The following is a 23586-nucleotide window of genomic DNA, read 5'->3' on the forward strand; positions in this document are numbered from 1 at the left end:
ATCCTATAAAGAAGTCCAGTCAACATGGGCTCTAAAATGGCCTACTTTAAGAACTATAAGCAATTGCTCATCTTCTCTACTGTGAAACACCTATTCTATTGAAAAAGTGCTCATAGCTCTTAAGGTATGCAATTTATAGTCAATATTTACTTTGCTTTTTTCCAAGGAACCTGTTCCCAAAGTCAGTAAAGGGGATTTATTTACACCCTGTGTAATGTACAGCCCTTAGAGTTCCAGTATTAAGGCACAGAAATAATCTTCTTAGCACATATGATTGGACATTGTTGTTTGTAGATGTAGTCAACCTGCTAGTTCCATGGATTCTCCTCTACTATGTTTAAACCCAAAAATATGCATCCCAAACAAGGTTTTAACAGAATCTCATCATTCACAATATTTTGTTTATTTGGACCACTCAGCTTAAAGTGAATAATATTTGTTTTCTACTTTTTTTCCTGTCTTAACATTCAAGGTCAGCTATTACCTTTTTAATAAAATTTTGAAACTCTTCAATAAGGCTGGGCTCACTGTCTGCACAAAAGGCACCATACACATCATCAGCAAACACGTGACCAGACATTTATCTCTACAGAACTCAGAAAATCATTTACTTAATGTATGTACAGAAATTGACCTAAAATGGAGCAATGTTAAAATTTGTTATTCTTCACAGTATACCAATGCAAAGATATTTGTAAATGTGCATAATGCCTCAATTATTAAATGCAAATTTTTGAATATTCTGGGAAAAAAAATTGTGAATCGTAATAGCCACGAACTAATAATCAATTAAAAGTACCAGTTTACATTAGTTTGTTTGCTGAATATAAAATGAAATATCAGTCTAACTAGGAAAATATATTTGGAACATTAAATAAATGTTTATTTTTCACTATAGTGAAATCTTTAACTCTCAGGTGTTACTCTGTCATTTTAAGATTATTACCGAAGCATGTCTATGGAAAAATATTCCATATACTCACAGATAAAAATGAGCTTTTTCAAATGGTAGCTAAGGCTAAAAATAAAGTGGAGATGTCCCTTTTGAGATGCAGGACTTCGAAAAGAAGAAACATTTGGAGCAAAATTGTTTTGGAACCCTCTTTACTTTAAAATATCTCTGAAACTAAGTAATTGTACTGCCTACTAGGACTTGGTGACTTTTCTAATTGTAAAGTACTTTACATTCCTGTGTAGCCTTAACAGCTTATAATCTTTTTTTAGAAATAAGAAAAGATTCACAATGTTACTCAAGACGCATTGATCTACCTCACTTGAATCAATGTAATACCTCAAATCTTGCATATCAAGGCAGAAATAAAAACTGTGTAAAATGTACAAACCAAATTTCAACAAAATCTGAGATGCTAAGGTTGTGCTAGACCAGTTAGTGTGGAACAACCCTATAGGATAAAACTACACAACTGATGACTTAACACAGCAATTAAAGTTTCTTAATGAGTCTATCTTGTGCAATGATTCTGGGTAGTGATGGCTTCCGATGTGCTACTCAAGAGATGAAACATGCTTCTCTTACTCTGTGATGTTCCTCAACATACCTCAAGAGAAAGCATCTAGCTTCTGTTAGCACATAACATTAGTTACATTGCAGCCAATCATCTCTCTCTCTCTCTCTCTCTCTCTCTCTCTCCTACTCCCTCTTCTGAGACACATTGTGAAGAAATGTATGTTAATCTCTGGTTAACATTTTGTACCTCCCTCTCATTTCTTATCTACTTCCTTTGCTCACCAGTCACTCTCGTGTAGATATTATTATTGTTGTTATTGTACTTTCTATAACCTTCCATTTTCAAACAGAAGCAATTTTTTCTTTCTGACTAATATGTAATATTACAAAAATGGAAGAACAGTCTCAGGACTGAAGGAGCGACGTGCAACCAGTTGAGCACACTTGCTATTGTATCATTACAGATGATAGATCAACAACAGTAGTGAAACACACAGTCCGCTTATTATGGCAACACATTTCTGGACATCAGCTAAATACACTTTAACAGCATAAATGTATAAACAATGTTCACTTCAAACACTCATCAATATAGCTATCTAGTGTATTGGTCAGTGAATACCAGGGGCAAGAAAGACAGCAGCAACTGCTCCATCATGTTCTAGTTCAAAAATTCTCATGTTGAAATGTAGCTGCAGTATTTTCTCTTGTAGAAGCATTTCCTTCAAAACAAAGCCTTACTTATGGTATCAAATTACAGACATAAAGCAGTGATTAAGTTATCAGCATGGGTGTTTTAGAATGTTCTGCTCTTTATATGCTAAAGATCCATGATGGATCAAGCTTTTAGATTTCTTTCATTGTTCTGTAATAAGATATAAAAATTATATCACAGCAGAGTTTCACTTACTGTTGCAATTGGCATTGTCACTAAATTTTAATCCAATAATAGCCTGTTTGCTCTGATATCTGAATTATTTTAAATGATTCTAGTTATTTGAAGGTATCTGCTTTACTAATCTACAATTTATCTCTTTATTACTGAAATTAAATTCTTAATTAATTTGTTTTCATCCCTGCTTATTTACAGCTTGTTCAAAACCATTTGTGATGACAGTTGTGACAGATGCTGGTGAACAAGGCAATGTTGCTGCTGGTATTAATCCAGACAATGAGAACCGAGGATTTTGTCTATTTTTTCGACAGATACCATGTACTTAAACTGAACTTTGTGTTTTTATTCTATTAAAATACCTAAAATACTTTAACACTCTGGTGAAAAAATTATTCATGCAACTGAAATTAGGCTTAAGAGATATTTACTTGTTTATTTATTTTTCTTTTGATTGCAGTCACTGTTGACAGTTTATAGGCCATTTACCACAAATAAACAACAGTATAAATTAAAAATAAATTATGCATCATATAAGAGTACACATAATGTAGATAGATTTTATTTGACTTGCTGTTAATTTATGCACAATTTACGTCTTACTTCTGGGGATGTATATGGGTTTTATTTATTAAATATCTTATGTACAGGTAAGAAATTCAATGTTTGGTAGAATTCTATTTGTGAGAAGCTTCAGTTAATTCATTCTTCCTGAAACAGGAGGCATGTCTGTATCTGTTATCAAAGTGCTCATGACAAAATCACAACAAATTACTAAACTCACTATACTTGAGCACCTATCTATCTGTCTTGGTGTTCCGTAGAAAATATGAATTATATTTTATGGTAATAATGGGACAGTTGACTCCTCAATTTTAAACAGAGTTACAGATGACTGCTGAATATTTCTGTGCCTAATTATGTTTCAGCATTCCACTTAGATAAGTGCTGAAATATGATACTCTCACCATAAAATGGTTTTAGTTTGCATATAGTTTTTATTCAACAGGAATAATTAATCACATGTATTTGTAGTCACATGTCATCAGATGCTGATCCAATGCTATTTATCACATACAATGATATGCCCAGGATAGAATAACAGTATGGATAGGACAGATTGCTACTAGCCACATAGAGGAGGCAGTAAGTCACAGCCAGGCACAATGAAAAAGCCTTTCGAGTGACCATGTGTGGGTGAATTGTGTTTGCTTGCATGTGTGTGTTTTCTACTTCCGAACAGGGACTTTGTCCAAAAGCTTAATTATTTTATCAGTCTTTTTCATTGCATATGTCTGCAACTCAGTGCTTCCTCTGTGCCGTGAGCAGGAATCTACTCTTTCTGTTCACAAGAATAATTATTACCAATCTGTCACAGCTTAATTTTATTTTATTTCTTAAAGATAAGCATTTCACTTCATTGGCCTATTAATCTCATTCATAAAACAAAAGTATTGTTATAATTATTTCGTTACTTCCTAACTGGTACATATGTTTCTACATCTACATCTACATCTATACTCCGCGAGCCACCTTACGGTGTGTGGCGGAGGGTACTTATTGTACCACTATCTGATCCCCCCTTCCCTGTTCCATTCACGAATTGTGCGTGGGAAGAACGACTGCTTGTAAGTCTCCGTATTTGCTCTAATTTCTCGGATCTTTTCGTTGTGATCATTACGCGAGATATATGTGGGCGGTAGTAATATGTTGCCCATCTCTTCCCGGAATGTGCTCTCTCGTAATTTCGATAATAAACCTCTCCGTATTGCGTAACGCCTTTCTTGAAGTGTCCGCCACTGGAGCTTGTTCAGCATCTCCGTAACGCTCTCGCGCTGACTAAATGTCCCCATGACGAATCGCGCTGCTTTTCGCTGGATCATGTCTATCTCTTCTATTAATCCAACCTGGTAAGGGTCCCATACTGATGAGCAATACTCAAGAATCGGACGAACAAGCGTTTTGTAAGCTACTTCTTTCGTCGATGAGTCACATTTTCTTAGAATTCTTCCTATGGATCTCAACCTGGCGCCTGCTTTTCCCACTATTTGTTTTATGTGATCATTCCACTTCAGATCGCTCCGGATAGTAACTCCTAAGTATTTTACGGTCGTTACCGCTTCCAATGATTTACCACCTATGGCATAATCGTACTGGAATGGATTTCTGCCCCTATGTATGCGCATTATATTACATTTATCTACATTTAGGGAAAGCTGCCAGCTGTCGCACCATGCATTAATCCTCTGCAGGTCCTCCTGGAGTACGTACGAGTCTTCTGATGTTGCTACTTTCTTGTAGACAACCGTGTCATCTGCAAATAGCCTCACGGAGCTACCGATGTTGTCAACTAAGTCATTTATGTATATTGTAAACAATAAAGGTCCTATCACGCTTCCCTGCGGTACTCCCGAAATTACCTCTACATCTGCAGATTTTGAACCGTTAAGAATGACATGTTGTGTTCTTTCTTCTAGGAAATCCTGAATCCAATCACAAACCTGGTCCGATATTCCGTAAGCTCGTATTTTTTTCACTAAACGTAAGTGCGGAACCGTATCAAATGCCTTCCTGAAGTCCAGGAATACGGCATCAATCTGCTCGCCAGTGTCTACGGCACTGTGAATTTCTTGGGCAAATAGGGCGAGCTGAGTTTCACATGATCTCTGTTTGCGGAATCCATGTTGGTTATGATGAAGGAGATTTGTATTATCTAAGAACGTCATAATACGAGAACACAAAACATGTTCCATTATTCTACAACAGATTGACGTAAGCGAAATAGGCCTATAATTATTCGCATCTGATTTATGACCCTTCTTGAAAATGGGAACGACCTGCGCTTTCTTCCAGTCGCTAGGTACTTTACGTTCTTCCAGCGATCTACGATAAATTGCTGATAGAAAGGGGGCAAGTTCTTTAGCATAATCACTGTAGAATCTTAAGGGTATCTCGTCTGGTCCGGATGCTTTTCCGCTACTAAGTGATAGCAGTTGTTTTTCAATTCCGATATCGTTTATTTCAATATTTTCCATTTTGGCGTCTGTGCGACGGCTGAAGTCAGGGACCGTGTTACGATTTTCCGCAGTGAAACAGTTTCGGAACACTGAATTCAGTATTTCTGCCTTTCTTCGGTCATCCTCTGTTTCGGTGCCATCGTGGTCAACGAGTGACTGAATAGGGGATTTAGATCCGCTTACCGATTTTACATATGACCAAAACTTTTTAGGGTTCTTGTTTAGATTGTTTGCCAATGTTTTATGTTCGAATTCGTTGAATGCTTCTCTCATTGCTCTCTTTACGCTCTTTTTCACTTCGTTCAGCTTTTCCTTATCAGCTATGATTCGACTACTCTTAAACCTATGATGAAGCTTTCTTTGTTTCCGTAGTACCTTTCGTACATGATTGTTATACCACGGTGGATCTTTCCCCTCGCTTTGGACCTTAGTCGGTACGAACTTATCTAAGGCGTACTGGACGATGTTTCTGAATTTTTTCCATTTTTATTCACTATTCACTAAGAGGCAAAAGAGATAAAAATAAGTGAACAGTCTGTGAACTTATATTGCATCTCATTTGAATAAGGAGCTTAGCTACAAGTGTTACTGCCCAAATCAAATCCCTTTCTGTCTCCCTTTGTAGAGAAAGGTAAGATAGTGGTTAACACAAGTCATCTGGAAATATGCTTTCTTTAAGTATGAGTTAATATTGTACTTCCTATTTTTTAGGATAAATTAGATTAACAACATACATTCACGGTTCTGCAGTTGACTAGTTTGTTGACAGCATTCATTAGATTCATAAGATAGATAATTTTATAGTGAATAGTCTCTAAGCTTATGTCCGATTCATCTTACCATGAAAAGAACAACTTGCTTGTAATTCTGAATATAATTACTTACAGTATCTTCAGATGTAATAGAAAATTTCCCCACATTTATGGATCTATTCTGCACTTTAAGGAACAGTACTTATCTGCCATTTAAAAAACACTATTTTTTTTTTAAATTCTGAAACAAACATTTAAGCAAATGATTGTAGCAATAATGCATAAAGCCGCAACACAAAACGTGTTGCATTAAGGAACAAACTAATATTCAGTTGGAAAAGATGAATGCATGGTTTTACCAATAAAGCATATTACAACCGATTGCATGAAGACCATATAACAAAAGTCTCAAGGATCCAAATTGCAGGTACGCACTTCAGGATAAACATGCTGCTCCATGTTTTCCACATCGCCACAGTTTATGTGAAGACAGGCTTAGCACATCTCCTCATCAATGCCCATAGTGTTCAAAAGTCCTTGACATGTTGCAAATGCATTGACAACCATCCAGAATGCATTCTTAGGATTAAACAAAAATATCAACAGTGCTGGTATGCACCAAAGCATTTCAATATCCCCAAACAATAAAATCTAAAGGATTCAAATCAGGTGACCTGGGAGGCCATTGTCTTGGCAAGCCACAAACAAATAATCTTATGGTCAAAATGGTATGACTGGAATGATGATAAAATCAAATGAGGACAGTTTATCACTGTATAAATTATGCCTCACATGCAGTGTTTTAAAATAAGCATAGAAGGAAGACTATGGTTAAGCATCCTGTCAACACTGAGCTCATTAGAGACAGAGCAAAAGCTCAGGTTGTTTCAAGGATGAGGAAAGGAATCATCCTGGCATTTGCCTGGAGCTATTTAGAGAAATCGCAGAAAATCTAAATCAGGATGGTTGGATGCAGATTTGAACCATCATCCTTCCAAATGTGAGTACACTGTGCTAACCACTGTGCTACATTGCTCTGTAGAATTGTTGTAACATTGGCATGATTGCATTTGTGCATACAGTGCATTATACAAACCATTGGTTTCTAGACATTATTCTATTAATATTATTTGCTTGTTTCAATGCCCTCTGCTCACCCCTTTCATTTGTATCTACAATTGTGGCCTTGTAGATAAGTGTCTATTAGTGCAGAAGAGATTAAATGTTATGTGTTCTGAGTGCGACACTGCATATGAAAGACAAATTATTGTTTATCAATTTAAAGAGCCCAATGTTTCCTGCCCTGCGCCAGCTGAGACTGCACTCTTCATGTATACAGATACAAAGACCAAAGCCCTGCCCACAAAGTGATGGGCACTTATATATGTGTGTTGTCCAGCCATTAGTGATCTAACTCAAAATGTTTAGTTTATAACAAGAAACTGGCGAATTTTTCAAATTTTATATAAATGATTGTGTGAAATAAATATTTGCGTAATACTGCTACCAGTCACATTTACATTTATTTTCAGTTTAACTAAACATCACACTACACATTTTCAGCACATTCTCCTCATACATACAGGCATATATTTTATTTAGTGATTCAATGTTTGACTTAGTCCAAATTAACAAAGAAATACTGTAGCTACAATTCTGTGCGCTGTTCAATTGATGGAGTGGCTGTTGGTAGATGTGTGGAGGGGCATTATAATTTTGATGTTGAACTCAGCAAGATGTATTATAATGTCTGTCGAAAGAAGCAGCACAGTGTTTTTGGCAATCCGAAGCTTTATTTGCATTGTATTTCTAGCAGTACTTTTGTGCAACATTACACTACATGCTGGACAGTATGTCACTGGCTTGGATGTATATCCCTACAAAAAGCACATTTTAGATAGGAGTAAACATTATATGCTAATAACAGTATGGCAGTTTTACAGTGTGTGATTGGGTATTGATTAATATAAGTTTACTAGTATGCATTGTTAGCTGCTCCAAGCAGAAGATGTGGCTTGTCACTGCAGTGTTCATCATCAGCACACCAATGTAAAATTTTTTACAGAATCATCTTAAGTGAAAAACAATGGAAGTCACACTTTTATTTACATATAAAAGTCAACTTCAGAATTTTTCTTTGTGTGAGGCAGTGTGTGCCATATTCATTTGTGGATTCGAAGTTCTTTTTATTTTAACATTTTACTGTTGGCATTGCTTCTGCATAATTTTTCATTGATTGTGTTGTACTTACATGTACTGTCACATATTGTAAAATTTTGAACATTTTCTGTGCTGCAATAATCTCCTACTGGTACTATTATCATCATATGTAGGCCTAAACTTAAATTTTTTTGACAACAGCAAACATATCCTCATTCAGAACCAATTGTTCCCTCATTGTATTGCATAATTACATTAGATAATGATTTATTTTGAGAATTTTTAGAAGCCTATGAAACCAAATTTTTGAAAATTTTCATAAATTATGAGTATTGAGGATAACTTATGTCATAGCAAATCAGCATTTGTGTCTTGCAGTTATAGTCAAAGAATAGTTCACACCAAATTTCAGTGTATATCAATGTGAATAAACACACAGTTTTGGAAGTTACAATTGTTGTGTGCATAAGTACATTTATCATAAATTAAGGCCATTTTTGATTTTGTTAGTGAACATAGGCCCAACCTCGAAAAGTTTTGAGAAACTAGTACTTCTTACCACAGCTTTTTCTCTTGAAGAAATGTCATTTTGTGTACTAATTACTTCCATTCTTAAAAGGAATTAGTAATATTTCTAGCTCAACAGACTGAAAGATATTCATCAGACATAGTTTAAAATTATTTGTACACTGTTCTGTAAACCAGCTACAGACTGGCAGCTGCTGCAAATGAGGGTGTTGTGAGAGCTCCTGAGAGTCATGAAATGGGGTACCATAGGTACCTCATGCACTATTCTCTCCTATGGATTCTGTCTCCTCTTTGGGAGCTAATGGTTCTGTCATTTCCTGTGAGTGGCATGTCAGTGTTAGGTCTAGGTGTCCTGTACAGGGTAGATGGATGAGGGATGACTCAGGGTGTTATACCAACTCCCTTTTTGAGGTGCTACCTGACACCGAAACTAAAACTGAGCCAGTGGGACTCATTTTACCTGTTGTGGAATCTGCTTTGTCTTGCGTCAAGAGTAGCCAAACACAAGAATAAGGGTCTATCATTGGTAGTTCTAAACTATGGTGAATAATGGTACCTCTCTCAGAGGTGGCAGCAAGGAATGAGAAAGAACATCAGGGTGTACACTTGGGGGTGTCATTAAACATGTTGAAGAGGCTATCCTGCCAGCTACTGAGGGAGTACAGTTCAAGCAACTGCAGATTGTAGTGCACATTGGAACAAAATGATGCCTGTCACCTGGACTTCAAAGTCAAACATGGATCATTCCAGCGACTGGCAAAGAAGGATGACAAGACCAGCCTTGCATGTGGAGTTTCAGCAAAGCTCACAATTTGCAGTATTGTCCCCAGAACTGATTGTGGCACCCTGGTTCTGAGCCAAATGGAAGGACTGAAACAGAGACTTTGAAAGTTCTGTGACAAGCTATGAACCAGCTTCCTGGATATAGGTCATAGTGTTAATAACTGTGGAGACCCACTACACAACAGAGGCTGTTACCCATGTAGCTGAATGTGTGTGGGGTGCACACAAGGTTGTTTTTAGATTAGGTGACTCTCCATCCAGTACAGATAAGGACACAGCTGTAAGAGACCCAGAACGAATGTCCCTCTCTCCAAAGGCGAGGGTAGGAGTATTAAAATCCTAGTAATTAACTGCCAAAGCATTCACAACAAAGTACCAAAGTTTGAAGTGCTTCTTAAAAGTGGTGAAACTTGCATAATACTAGGTACAGATAGCTGGTTAAAGCCTGAAGTCAATGGCAGTGAGATTTCTGGAGACAGTAGACAAGAAGCTCTAATCAACCAAAATAGAAACTGAAGCTGCATGTGAAATTGTTTAGGATTCAATATCAGGCACAGGCATAAAGCAGTAATTGGATCCCTCTATCAATCACCAGACTCACCTTCTGATGTAACTGAAAACTTCAGAGAAAACCTGAATTTGCTTGTACATAAGTTCCCTAACCATACTGTAATCACCAGAGGAGACCTTACTCACCTAATAATGATTGAGAAAATTACAGTTTTGTTTGTGGGGAGCACAACAAGATATCCAGTGAAACATCACTAAGTGCCTTCTCTGAAAACTACCTAGAACAGATGGTTCAGAACCCAAGTGGTGGAGGAAATATTTTAGATCAAATGACAACAAATAGACCTGACCTCTTTGAGGATATTCACATTGAAACTGGTATTAGTGACCATGACAAGCCTGGGCAACTAAAACAAGTAGAAAGATATATATTCTCAGTAAACTAGATAAAAAAGCAGCAGTATCATATCTCAGTTAGGAATTTGGATCTTTCAGAACAGGACAGGAGCCTCTGAAGGAGCTGTGGCTTAAGTTTAAAAGAATAGTTTACCATGCACTTGATTGATATGTACCCAGTAGAACAGTTCATAATGGGATGTATTGTCCATGATATACAGTCACTGTAAAGAAATTTGTAAGGAAACAGAGAAACTGCATAATATGGGATACAAAGTATAGGGCTACAGATAGAGAGATGCTGAAGAATTATGTTTGGCTGTCAACAGAAAGCTTTCGGTGACTACTGTAGCAGAATTTTGTTAAATCATCTTTCACAAAACCGAAAGAAATTCTGGTCACATTTAAAAGCTGTAAGTGGAACCAAAGTTAAGAGTCCAGTCACTTATGAGCAAGACAGGAATTGAAACTGAGGGTAGCAAAGCAAAAGCAGAAATGCTTAACTCCATTTTCAAAAGCTAGTTTAAAAAGGAAAACGACAGTAGAACTGCCCCATTTTAATTTTCATACATTAGAAAAAATGACTTAAACAGATATTAGTGTCAGGGGCATTGAGAAACAGCTGAAATTGTTAAAATCAAACAAAGCTGATGGTATCCCTATCAGATCCTATACTGAATTTGTGGCTGAATTAGCCCCTTTTTCACTCTAATCTATCATAGATCCCTTAGACAAGAAATTCTCACTGTTCTTTTATGACATACTGAAAGCTTCAGATCAAGGCAGTCAGGTAGATGCAGTATTTCTTGATATTTGAAAAACATTTGACTCAGTACCCCATTTACACTTATTAGCAGAAGTATGATTGTGTGGGGCATCAAGCCATACTTGTGACTGGGACGAGGATTTCTTGGTAGGGGTAACACAGCAAGTTATCTTAGATGGAGTGTCATCTACAGATGTAGAAGTAATTTTGGGTGTGCCCCAGGGAAGTGTGTTGGGACCCTAACTGTTCATTTCTGTGTTAATCACCTTGCGAACAGTATTAATAGTAACCTCACACTTTTTGTAGATAATGCAGTTATCTATAATCAGATACTTTTTGCAGAAAAAAAATGTAGGATCCTATGACTATATTATCATTGAGGCACAGTCGGAATTTGTCAACTTGTACAAATACTTGGGTGTAATATTTTGTAGAGATATAAAATGGAATGATCACAAGGGGTTAGTCATGGGTAAAGCAGGTGGTAGACTTCACCTTATTGGTAGAATCCCGAAAAAGCAATCAGTGTTCAAAGGAGACTGCTTACAAATCACTCATGTGACCAATCCTAGCATGTTGCTCAAGTATGTGGAATCCACATCACATAGAACTGACGGGGGATGTTGAGTTATACAGAGAAGGGCAGATGGAAGGTCAAAGGTTTGTTTGACTTGTCAGAGAGTGTCACAAAGGACCTGCAGGAAAACTGATTAAAGGCATTCTTTCTTTTTATACAGTTGTTTCATATCACACCTTAACCAGAATTTCCCTCATCTCACTTTAACAAGCAATACTAAGGGAGAGGTGCTATTTGTTTTAACATTGACACAGTTAGGTACCAAATTTTCATAAAGACAAGTTTTGTTGCACATTATATTTCTGCTTGTTTTTAGTAACTTTAACCACTGGTTGAATTACAATTAGTTGCCATCATAGTTGCTAAGTCTGTACATATACATACCTGAAAATGGGTATAAGATGTGCCCGAAGAGTATAGTGTTATGTTAAGTTAAACAGAAAATCAATTTAATGTGGCTGGAATAAGTGTAACACAAACACAGGGGTGGACAAAAATATGGAAGGACCTAGAACACAACACATTACCATGGCTAATACAGTGTAGGGTAACTGTTGGCATTCAAGGAATTTTCCAGTCATGCCAGAGTTCCTGTATGGATTTCAAGGAAATCTTATACCATTATTCCTGTAAAATAGTGGCAAGTGCAGATAAAGATGATGGAAGTGGATATCGATCATTCATTCTTGCCTCCAAAGAAAACCACAAAGGCTCAATAAGACTGTCATCCAGTGGCTATGGTGGCCATGGGAGTCATGGGTAAAGCAGGGAGTAGACTTCACCTTATAGGTAGAATCCTGAAAAAGCAATCAGTGTTAAAAAGAGATTGCTTACAAATCCATTGTGTCCTCACGTTCTGGACGATGTGAGCTATGTGAAAAGTGGTCCTGTAATCTTGGAACACAGCATCACCATTCAGGAATAAACATTGTACCATGAGATGTACCTGATTGACCAAAATGGTCACATAATCCTTTGCAGTAATCCAACCTTGCAGAGCAACCAGGGGGCCAATGAAATACCACTATATGGCTGTCCAAATAATCACTAAACCCCCACCATATTTTACTTTTGAGGTCAATTTTGGTAAAACAATTCTGTGCAAAGAAATATTAGAAAAAATTGACAAACCACAAGAACAGATACATCCACCCATAACACTGCCAGTGAAGGAAGAAAAGGAAGAGTCACCACTTTGCCCTATAAAGGAAAAATCAGTGTTATTACCAGCAGAAGAACCAGTGTTGTCACCTCCAGAAGAAGAAGTTGTGACACCACCAGCTGAAGAAGAAGCACCACCTTCAGAGATCCTGCAGCCAAGATATGGGAGAGGAGAGAGAAGAAAGAAACAGCTAAAGGACCAGGATTTTGTATACAATGAAGCCAGCAGCAGCCGACCAATTCACAAGAGGCAACCACCTGCGAGAAGTCAGGATTTTTGTTGGCCCCAGATCAGCAACAGCACACCATAACAGACATGGGGATCAACAATCTGACAAGCACACCACTCGTAGGTAATGTAAAAAATATAAACTGTGATTCAAAGTCAAACTGTATCCAGATAAACAAAAAGGGAGATAATATGCTGACATTACTTCAAGTTAATATTTGTTGTATTAGAAATAAGATGTTAGAATTGGAACATTTCTGTAAGATTAAGAATGTTGATGTAATATGTGTATGTGAGCATTGGTTAGTTGCAAATGAGGTAGATATGTTTGTACCTCAAGGATACGTCACTGCAGACATAATGTGCAGAAAGCAGAGGCGAAATGGTGGGGCTGGGATCTTTATCAGAGATAATTTCAACTTTACAAAAATAGATGTATCATCTTACTGTACAGAGTTAGATGCAGAATTTAGTTGTATAAAAATGACTGATGAAAATCTAATAATTGTAAGCCTATACAGATCTCCCAATGGCAACATTGATACATTTTTTGAAAGATTTGAACTACTGGTTAGAAAAATACTAATGCATAAAACAAAGATTGCCATATGGGGTGATCTTAATATAGAAATGGTAAACACAAGTAATGAGCCCTCAAGAACTTTTCTTAATTTATTAAGGTCCCTTAATCTGTACTGTACCATCCAGTGTCCAACACGTAAAAATTCATGCATAGACAATATTATTGTGAATTTTCCCCGTGGCAGCTACACTGTTAGCCTTGCAAATGGGTGCTTTGCAGACCACGACCCATTGCTTCTCAATCTCTTTAGTAAGCAACCAAATTCCACTAGTGTGCACAATATGACATGGGTAAGAAGACAAAAAGAAGAATACATTATGTCATTTATTCGTATACTAGAGGATGCAAGTTGGGACTTTGTCTATAAGTGTTCATCTGAGAAGTCTGATGTTGAAACTACCTTTGAAAACTTCCTTAAAAATTATACAGAATTATGGTATTCATGCTCACCACTAATTAAAACCAACTCTTCTGGAACATATAAAAATAAAAAGCTGGAATGGTACACAGACGAACTGGCCAAGATAAGAAAAAACATGCTCGTACTATACACAGCATATAAAAATGCATGTAAACAAAGATCAGAGCAGGAGGGCACCTTTTATGCAGCATACCAAAAATGTAAAAAATTCTACAAACTTAAGCTGATACAGACAAAAAAGGCTGCTTATGAAGGGTACATAGAAGGTGCAACAAACAAGTGCAAGGCAGCATGGCAGATTGTAGCACAAGAAAATCCCACACGTCACACACATGAAACTCAGCTCACTCCAAGGGAACTAAATGACTACTTCATTAGCTCAATTAAAGAAATTGAAAGTAAGATAGAAAAAACAGATACATCTGCAAGCGATTTACTTAATGCCCTTCCACCAGTAGATCATGTCTTTAACTGGTATAGTATCACACCTGCTCAGATTAAAAGAACAGTCACAAAATTTTCAAATTCTAAAAGTATGGACTGCTACTGGCTCTCCAATTACATAGTAAAAAAAACTGTAGACTCGATCGCTAAACCATTGGCATTCATATTTAATAAATGTTTACAGTCAGGAGTGTTTCCCGACTCCCTCAAAATTTCCAAAGTTATTCCAGTGTTTAAAAAGGGTGACAAACATCTTCCTAAAAGTTATCGCCCAATCTCAATTGTGCCAATATTTTCTAAAGTATTTGAGTCACTTATGTACACTCAATTAAGTAGCTATTTTGAGACACACAACCTTTTGAGCAATAGTCAGTTCGGATTCTGACAGGGCAGAAATACCACTGCGGCCATCCTGGAAATTGTTGACCAGACATTAACAGCCTTTGAAGACCGGAATATGGTGTCACTGGTCTTGTGTGATCTGAGCAAAGCTTTTGACTGCATTCCCTTTGGCACCCTGGTTGCAAAACTAGAATTTTATGGTGTATGTAACCCAGCATTAGCAGTAATAGAGTCATATCTTCATAATAGAAGACAGTTTGTCTCAGTTAAAAATAATTACTCCCCTGTAGCAGCAGTTAGTACTGGTGTACCACAGGGCTCGGTTCTGGGACCCTTCTTCTTCATCATAGCCATCAATGACCTACCTCATCACATAAATAGTACTACCATATGCTATGCAGATGACACAACCCTCCTCACCTCACATCAGAACATCTCAGCTTTGGACAATAACACACAGGAATCACTCAAATCAGCCATCCACTGGTTCACATCCAATAAATTACTGTGTAACTCAGAGAAAACACAACAGCTTCTCTTAGGGTTACCCAAAACCATAGAAAACAAAACTGTAAAACTATTAGGAATGCATATTGATTCCAAACTTAATTGGGAAGAACACGTAAATCAGGTTTGCAAAAAGCTTTCAAGAGTCTCCTATCTCCTCTGGAAACTTAGGGACATGATTAGCATGAACTTTCTGAGAACAATGTACTGTGGACTCTTCCAGTCACATATTACATATGGCCTTCTCATATGGGGGCACAGCTCTCACAGTAACAAAATTTTGTTGATGCAGAAAAGAATGCTGCGCATAATGTGTAAAGTCGGTCCCACGGAGCACTGTCGTCCTCTCTTTATAAGGCTAAGACTGTTGACCATTGTAAACTTGTATATTTATATCTGTGTGTTACACATTAAAAACAATGGTATGGAAGGTGTTGTCAGGGAAGAAATTCATAACTACAACACTAGAAGGAAGGCAGATTATGATATACCAAGACACAGACTAACAAAAAGTAGTAACTCACACAAAGTGAATACCTTAAAAATATTCAACAAACTACCGCAATCTGCTCGGGACATGCCCACAAAAATTCTTAAACAAAATTTGTACAATTGGTTATCTGACAATCCATTTTATTCTATGCAAGAATATTATGATCTGAGTAGCACAGAGATAAACCTGTAATTGCATAATTAACTTAATTAACTACTATATATACTGTCACAAAATATTTCATATCTAATACCTTTGTATTTCAACTGTGTTAGGTAACTACTTTATTTGCCAGTGTTATGATGTGTTACGTAACTACTGTGTTTGCTACTACAATGTAACTCATTTTTGGTACCTTTGTATGTATCTGAAACAAGAATATGTATTAAGCATTGTAGTCACCTGCTTAAGGTTTATGTTATTTGTAAGTTACTCATATGCTAATTATATCTATGCCTTATATATAGTGTCTGGAATATTAATATTATTTTATGTACTGACGAAGCCTATTTCATCTTGCATGATCAATGGCTAATAAAGAATCTTGAATCTTGAATCATATCTCAGACACAAGTTGGAAACAGCATGAAACAAGTTTCATCTAAGCAAATGACATTCTTCAATTGCTCTGTAGTCCAGGTTTTATGGCTTTGGCACCATGTTTTCCTGTTATGGGAATTTGTGTCAGTTATTAGTGGCTTTGGAATTCCTGCTTGCCTTACAGTTCCCTACTTACGGAACTCCTTTTTTGTTGTTTTGGTGCTGGCATGCTTCATAAGTTGGGATGGTGACTCAAACACAAAGTGGAAACAGTGTGAAAAAAAGACTCAGTTGAACAAATTCTTCCATTACTCCACAGTCCAGGTTTTAAGGCTTTGACACCACATTTTCCTGTTATGGGCCTCTGCATCATTGATGAGTGGCTTTGGAATTCCTACTTGCCATACAGCAGACCAGAGTTGCCACAGATTCTGGAAATCAGGGAAATCAGGAATATCAGGGAATTTCAAACACGTCAGGGATATCAGGGAAATTTGAAGAAAAAAAAATACTGTAAAAAACTCATTTTTGTCTCATGAGATGAAATGGTTGGTTTACTGAGGTGTCATGCATCATCTCTGGCTTGGGTGCAGCCAAGTATGTGCACCACTTCACTACTCCCTCATTCCTACTGCTTTTCCCCTTCTTACCATTCCCCTCAGCTTGTAGTCAGTACTGCCACCACTTATTACCACTAGCCTAGCAGCTGCTGACAGAGGCAAGGAGACATGAAGAGTAGTTTGTTTGGATCTGATTCTCAGAGACTGTAGATGAAGAGGCTAGAGACGTTGGTCATCTGTGGAAGAGTTGTGTCTGGGTGATAGTGCGAGTGTGTTTGTGCTCTTGTCTTCTGACAAAAACTATAGCTGAAAATTTAGTTTTGAGAATGTGACTGTGTTTTCAATGTACCTGTCTGTGGCTCAGCTATAATCTTGATGGTGAATTGCTACCTATCCCCATTATTATTGTTTCTCAGAGTATTTGAACAAGTTATCTGTTGTATGGATTGATCACCATGGTCTCATTTCATCAATGTGCTGTCTGTGGTCTCGCGTCCGTCGGTCGTCGTAATTTAATGTATATATTATTATTGTTATTATTATTATTTGATTGTTGCCGACTTACGTGGTGGGCCTTCATAAAAATGATATTTAAGTTGAACAATGTAATAAACTTTTCATATAAATTTCCTCGGCTAGTCAGTTGACGTTAAAGCAAAAGATCTTTAGTTATTAAGTACAATTGCGGCCCACACACGCGCGAGAGTATTTTCTTACCTCCGTTAACCATTGTATTGTAGTCAGAGTCCTGGCTCTGGGTCTTGGCTATGCTACTGAAAATAAGAATCTTAAAGCTAAGTATTTCTGCAACTTCGTGCGGCTGTGGAGAAAAATTAATATTATGCTAATAGCGGGCGAGTTTTCCGCTTCCGCTAATTTTTCATAAGTTAATATCGCCACGTAATGGCGTTGTTGGCTGCATCGGCCGCTGCGATTGTTGAGCTGTAAATTACTTGAATGCAGGTTAATTCAAGGAAGGCGGACATGAAATCGGGATCACCTCTTACAAATTAAAAGTGCACAATAATATTAAATAGTTATATTATATGTTTAACTCATACAAATATGCTTACATTTGTCAGCACACACAAGATGTCCCTCTAGACACATTCAAGACAAGCGAAGAAGTGAAGACGACTAAAAAATTAACAAAAGAGTGTAACTTGTCGTCTCTTTAGATCATTCTGTCATAAATTATTTCTTTGCAATCTAAACCTACACAGAGAAATTATTATTTTACGGCTACATGATAAAAAAAATCTCTTACAAATTATGAATGTCTTCTTTATAAATAATTTAAAGTCTTTTCGTAATATGGCACTGGGGACGCTATATTGCCCCCCGAAATGTTTATGTCATAAAAAATGTTCGTGTTTTTTGACATAAATATTTCCACTTTCATGTCCACAGTGTCCACACGCAGATTTTTCTTTCACAGTTTACATATGTCACATCGTATGTTGTAATTACTGAGGTGCGTTGCACACAAAGTGTAATACAGATGAGGCTCAAGGTATACAACCACGAGTTAGTCCAGAATATTTGAAGTCCCAGGGGTGTCAACTGTTCGCTCCCCATTTGGCGCGGCCGTAGGGAAACCTGGAGAAAACCTCGGCGGAGCGACAGACTAACTGCTTTGGTCACTTTCACTTAATTGTTTCTGGAATGTCATTGGAGTACAGGATGTGCATACAAATATTTTTGTTGCACTATGCAAAAAATGAGCTCATTAAAACAATTGATTGCGGTGTCGTTGATGATCTACGCCGCGACGTTTGGCTCGCGACGGCGTCGGTTGGTGTGTTCGGTGCTCGGCGTTCGCGGCGGATGCGGAGAGGTCAACGCCCGCTCGACGCCAGCGTGTGTCTCGCCGTCGCGGAACGTCAGAATCAGCTGATCGGCTGCACCGTTGGCGATGCGCTTCTGTCTCGGCCGGGCGTGGCGGAGTGGGATGATATCCGATCCGCCCCCCGCTCTTGTTGGCAGGAGTCAGCTCTGCTACGGATCTCCGACGTAGTACATGAAACATACACACAACCAACGTAATATTTGTTTCCCGCCGCAGATGGTTACGCTAGTGGGAAAGAAGAATTTATTAGCGCGGCAGTTGTTGTTAAGTTTTCGCCAGTTTCCGAGTGTCAAGCTAGCACTGTCTTGCAGAATACACGACATGGACCTTCTCCCGTGAATGCAGTTTTGATGCAATACTGTTTCCATCATACGTCAGTTTTTGTCTTGACAAACTTATTTATGTTTTCGCCGCACTCGCAGGCACTGGTGAGTGTCCCAATACGAGCTTAGCACAAACGTTCGCGGTTTCTGCGGTCGCTGTTTTGCAACAGTCCACGCATCGCATTCCAATCTCGCATTGTTGTACTCACTGAAATTACAGTCTGTCCCAAAAATATTGACTGTGGGTTCACTTCACGTTAACAGTTCATATTTATAAGCAAATTCACAGTTTTTCGTGCGTAATATTGGCGTTTGGCGTTCTCACCGCCGTTGAACGTTCAATACTAGCACTTCACTGTCCATATCACAGTTTTACCTTCACAGTATTTCACACTGTTTAAAGTAACTGTTTCGATTAGTTCACAAACACTAATGTATTTCATTCAGTCTGAACTGGATCTAATCTAATCTAATCTAATCTAATCTAATCTAAAGTCCCCATGTCATGTCTGCCCACTCATTGCGTACTTGCTCTCCAGAGCCAGGCTCGACTTCACAAAACCTTGCCTCTCGCATTAGTGTACACATTTTATAATCTAGGCCTAGCGTGCAAGTTCCTAGATTAATGTTAGATTTGTGACTTTTGTTTGCACTACAAATTCGTGCAAATCTCTGCCTTAGCAGATGGCAATATGTTTTAACAGTGCTTAGCGGTAGTCGCCACAACACATGAGGTACCTTGGGTGATGTACACCCTGCACTCATGTTGTTTAGTAAATTATGATTGAGCATATTTCAAGATCAGTATAGACATAAATACATAGAACAACATATACACTATAATATTAAATTTCATAAGTTGCGTTACTACTACAGTTCAAAAATATTCATGACACACTAATGAAAAATTCTTTCATCATTAAATGCTATTGAATTTTTTTTTTATATATTTTTTTTCTTTTTTTTTTTTTTTGTTTAGCTTTTTTCAACATGAAATTTTTAAAATATTCTTAAATCTACGTTCACTTTTTTTTTCAAAATGCAATTGTTTAAAAATACTATTATTCCTTAACATCTACAAAATTGAATCGCACTAATCTTGTGTGCCTCATTGTCTTTAAATGTTACACTAAAATCTTAACATTTACACACAGAAAAAATACACTATAAACTTAACCTACTACACACAAATGTAAACGTTGCTCTACTGAGCGAACTTCTTTAAGTCTTTGTATGGATAGAGTCCTTTGTAATTGCCTCCTTATTCGACCACAGGATGATGTAGTTTGCGTGACATAAAGTATCGTGAGGTACCACTTCGATGTTATAGGTGTAGCCCTCGATAACACCAGGTTTTTCCGAAAACACATTCTCATAATCTGTAAGTAGCTGAGTCAATTCGTTTTGTTGTGCTTCAGTCAAATGTTCTGACTCCCTAACTTTCATGGCTATCAGTTTCCTTTTTTCCTCTCTGTCTTCAGTAATAAACTCCTTATAACATGCTTGTCTTGTACTTAAGTCAGAATATAAATTCATTACCTGTATTCCTTCGAATCTCGTTTGAAAGCTCCGGCAATATTTACCGTGCACTTCCCGTGTCCTCAACAACGGCAAAATTACACGTCTATCCTCATTCATAAGGCTTACTTCCCCGCACAAGAGGTCGATTTTTGCGTCCCTCTGGCGTAAAAATTCCATCCCCAGGATGCAAGCAACACCTAATCCCTTAACTACTAGGAACGAGCTTTTCATTGCTTCATTTCCTACCGTAAACTCGACTTGCACCTGGTGCTTTATGATATGAGATTGTGCACCTATTGCACCTGTAACACGACAATTCTTCACTGGCAATACTGGTATTCTATTATTTTGACTCAAGTACTTGTAAAAATTTGCGCTCATGACATTGGTTGACGCACCGGTATCGACTATTATGTGTATTGGTGCTCCATACATATCTGCTTGCAATATAGCCTGCACAACACTTTTGTCGGTTCGGTTACATGTCTGCGGTATGTCTACAAGTTCCTTTTCTATTTTTGTTCCTTCATTGTATCTCAGCACACAAAGTTTATGGCTGTCATCCGTGAATGTGCCCTCACTACACCATCCTGCAGCCAACAACGGAGAGCGTATTGTGGCTGTCTTTAGTTTAACGGATGAGTATTAGTGGGTTGACAGTTGTCTGTCACTTCCACTAACCTCACATTGTGGTTCTGGTTGTTGTTGTTGCTACTGTTGGGTTGGCCGCCCTGCCTCCCCGATGGTGTATTTTGATATTGTGTATGGCTCTGGTTTTGTGGTGGTCGGTTGTAACTCCCTGACATGTTCTGTGACGGACCTGGGTTGGCGTTCCATTGTGGCGCTGTGTTTTGTTGCCACTGTGGTGTCGGTTCGTTACGACCACGCCACTGGTTTCGGTTGTTGCGCCATTGCGGATTGCCGTTACTATTATATCCATTACTCATGCGTCCATCATGATGTCTCTTTCGATTTTCACGATTATAACCGTTGCCGTTATAACCATTGCCATTGTTTGTGCCTTGATTCTGTTGCCGGTGCTCTTGCCTATTCCCGTTACCATTTGGTACTAAGTTACTACCGTTACTGTGGCTGCTATTGTAATCGGCTTTGTGTTGATTATAGCCTGCATGGTTCCACTTGTTTTCGGTTTTCATGTCTTCGATCAATAGGTCAACAGAATCCACTATTTCCATGAATTGTTCTATATCGTATTCCGGCACATTGATGAAATATCTTTTAATTTCACTGGGCAACTTCATTTTTATTAATCTGATTATGTCACGATCGGACATTGGCTCGTCCCAGTACCTGGTTTTGTTTATATACTTTTCGAAATATTTGCGTAACGTTCCCATCTTAGGATTGTACATTTCTGGACTGTACAACTCCTTTCGTAGTCTTTCTTGGACGCTATCGGACCAGAATTTTTGCAAGAATGCGCCTTCAAACTGTTGCATCGTTAGACATTTTTCGGACACGTCGGTGGCCCACAGTGCCGCGTCACCTTGAATAAAGGAGACCACAAACTGTATTCTTTGTCTTTCCGTCCATGTCCTAGGAAACACATTTCTGAAGCTCTTAATAAATACAACAGGGTGGACATTTCGTTTTTCGCTATTGAAAGGTTGGAATGTCCTGTGTTTTATTACATTGTCCTCTGTTTTGCACGTCTGATTGCTACATTCTGGGACATTCATCATTTCGTGATGTACGCTGCACGGTATCGCGTGTTGTTCGTGCTCATAATTCGCATTAGGTTGCGGTTGCGCACTCGCACCCTGCCTACCGTCAGCGTTATTACAGTAATCAGTACGCGGAGTCGGATTCATGATCTGTCCGCCACTGTTTACATTGCTTTCCAACGCAGACAGTCTCCGCGCGACCTCCTGTTGCCAATTTGGCAACTCCGCTGTCACACGGGATTTGATCTGTGTTAATTCGGCATGTAGTGCGGCAGCGCTGGCGTCAATATTTACACTCGCGGCCGCAGTCGCTTGTTCTACAGCTGTTTTTACGTCGCTTTCAATCTTTGCAGATATCTCGCGATCCTTTACTTCTAGCCATTCATTTAATTCTTTTTCTACTTTTTGAGCTTGCACTTCCAAATATGCGTCAATACTTTTCCGTGCATCTATCTCCACATTATCTACGCGGTTGGTTAAAGTCTGGACATTATCTTCAAGCCTAGCCTGCGATATCTGTAATTTTTGCATTTCGCCGGCTAAGCTTTGCGCAAGATCGGGTATTTCTTTGCACGCATCCCGCATCTCGGCTAGTTCGCTTTGGATACTGTCGAGTTTTGCTTCACTGCGCTGCTCTTGCTCAATGAGCTTTTGCGTTAATTTTTTCTCCTGCTCATGCAACATCTGAGCCAGTTTTTCGTCTCTTTGTTTTTCCCTCTGTTCTGACATTCTTTCCTTTTCCCTTTCTTTCAGTTCTCTTTGTTGCTCTTGCTCATGGAGCATCTGAGCCAGTTTCTGATCTCTTTCCCTATCTCTTTCTTCTAACCTGCGCAGAAATTCTGCAAATGGGTCTGCAATCGGTGAGCATACTGGTGCCCCGCTTAATCTAGCACTCGATTGGCCCCCCTGCCCAGGCAGTGGAGTTGTTACTCTATTGCCATTCTGCTGTGGAGCGTCATTCAGCGACCACAGATCCTCGCCCCCCACTCCGGAAATTATGTTATCCGAGGCGGTGGCTTGGGATTCGTTTACGTATTGCAAATGATCCTCACTTTCCATATTAACAGAATTTTGTTCTT

At 38.3% G+C, this 23586-nt stretch overlaps 1 protein-coding gene across 1 annotated transcript in view; it reads left to right on the plus strand.

The window, feature by feature from the left end:
- The window catches only part of LOC124594185, a 148460-nt gene extending 135139 nt beyond the window's left edge, over positions 1 to 13321 (plus strand). The window contains exons 9-10 of the mRNA XM_047132545.1: positions 2559 to 2681; positions 13017 to 13321. Of these exons, the coding sequence (XP_046988501.1) occupies positions 2559 to 2681; positions 13017 to 13321 (428 nt within the window). The remainder of the gene's footprint in view (positions 1 to 2558; positions 2682 to 13016) is intronic.
- Positions 13322 to 23586: the final 10265 nt, after the last annotated feature.

The sequence above is a fragment of the Schistocerca americana genome, chromosome 1 (assembly GCF_021461395.2).
Source record: "Schistocerca americana isolate TAMUIC-IGC-003095 chromosome 1, iqSchAmer2.1, whole genome shotgun sequence".
Classification (NCBI taxonomy): Eukaryota; Metazoa; Arthropoda; class Insecta; order Orthoptera; family Acrididae; genus Schistocerca; species Schistocerca americana.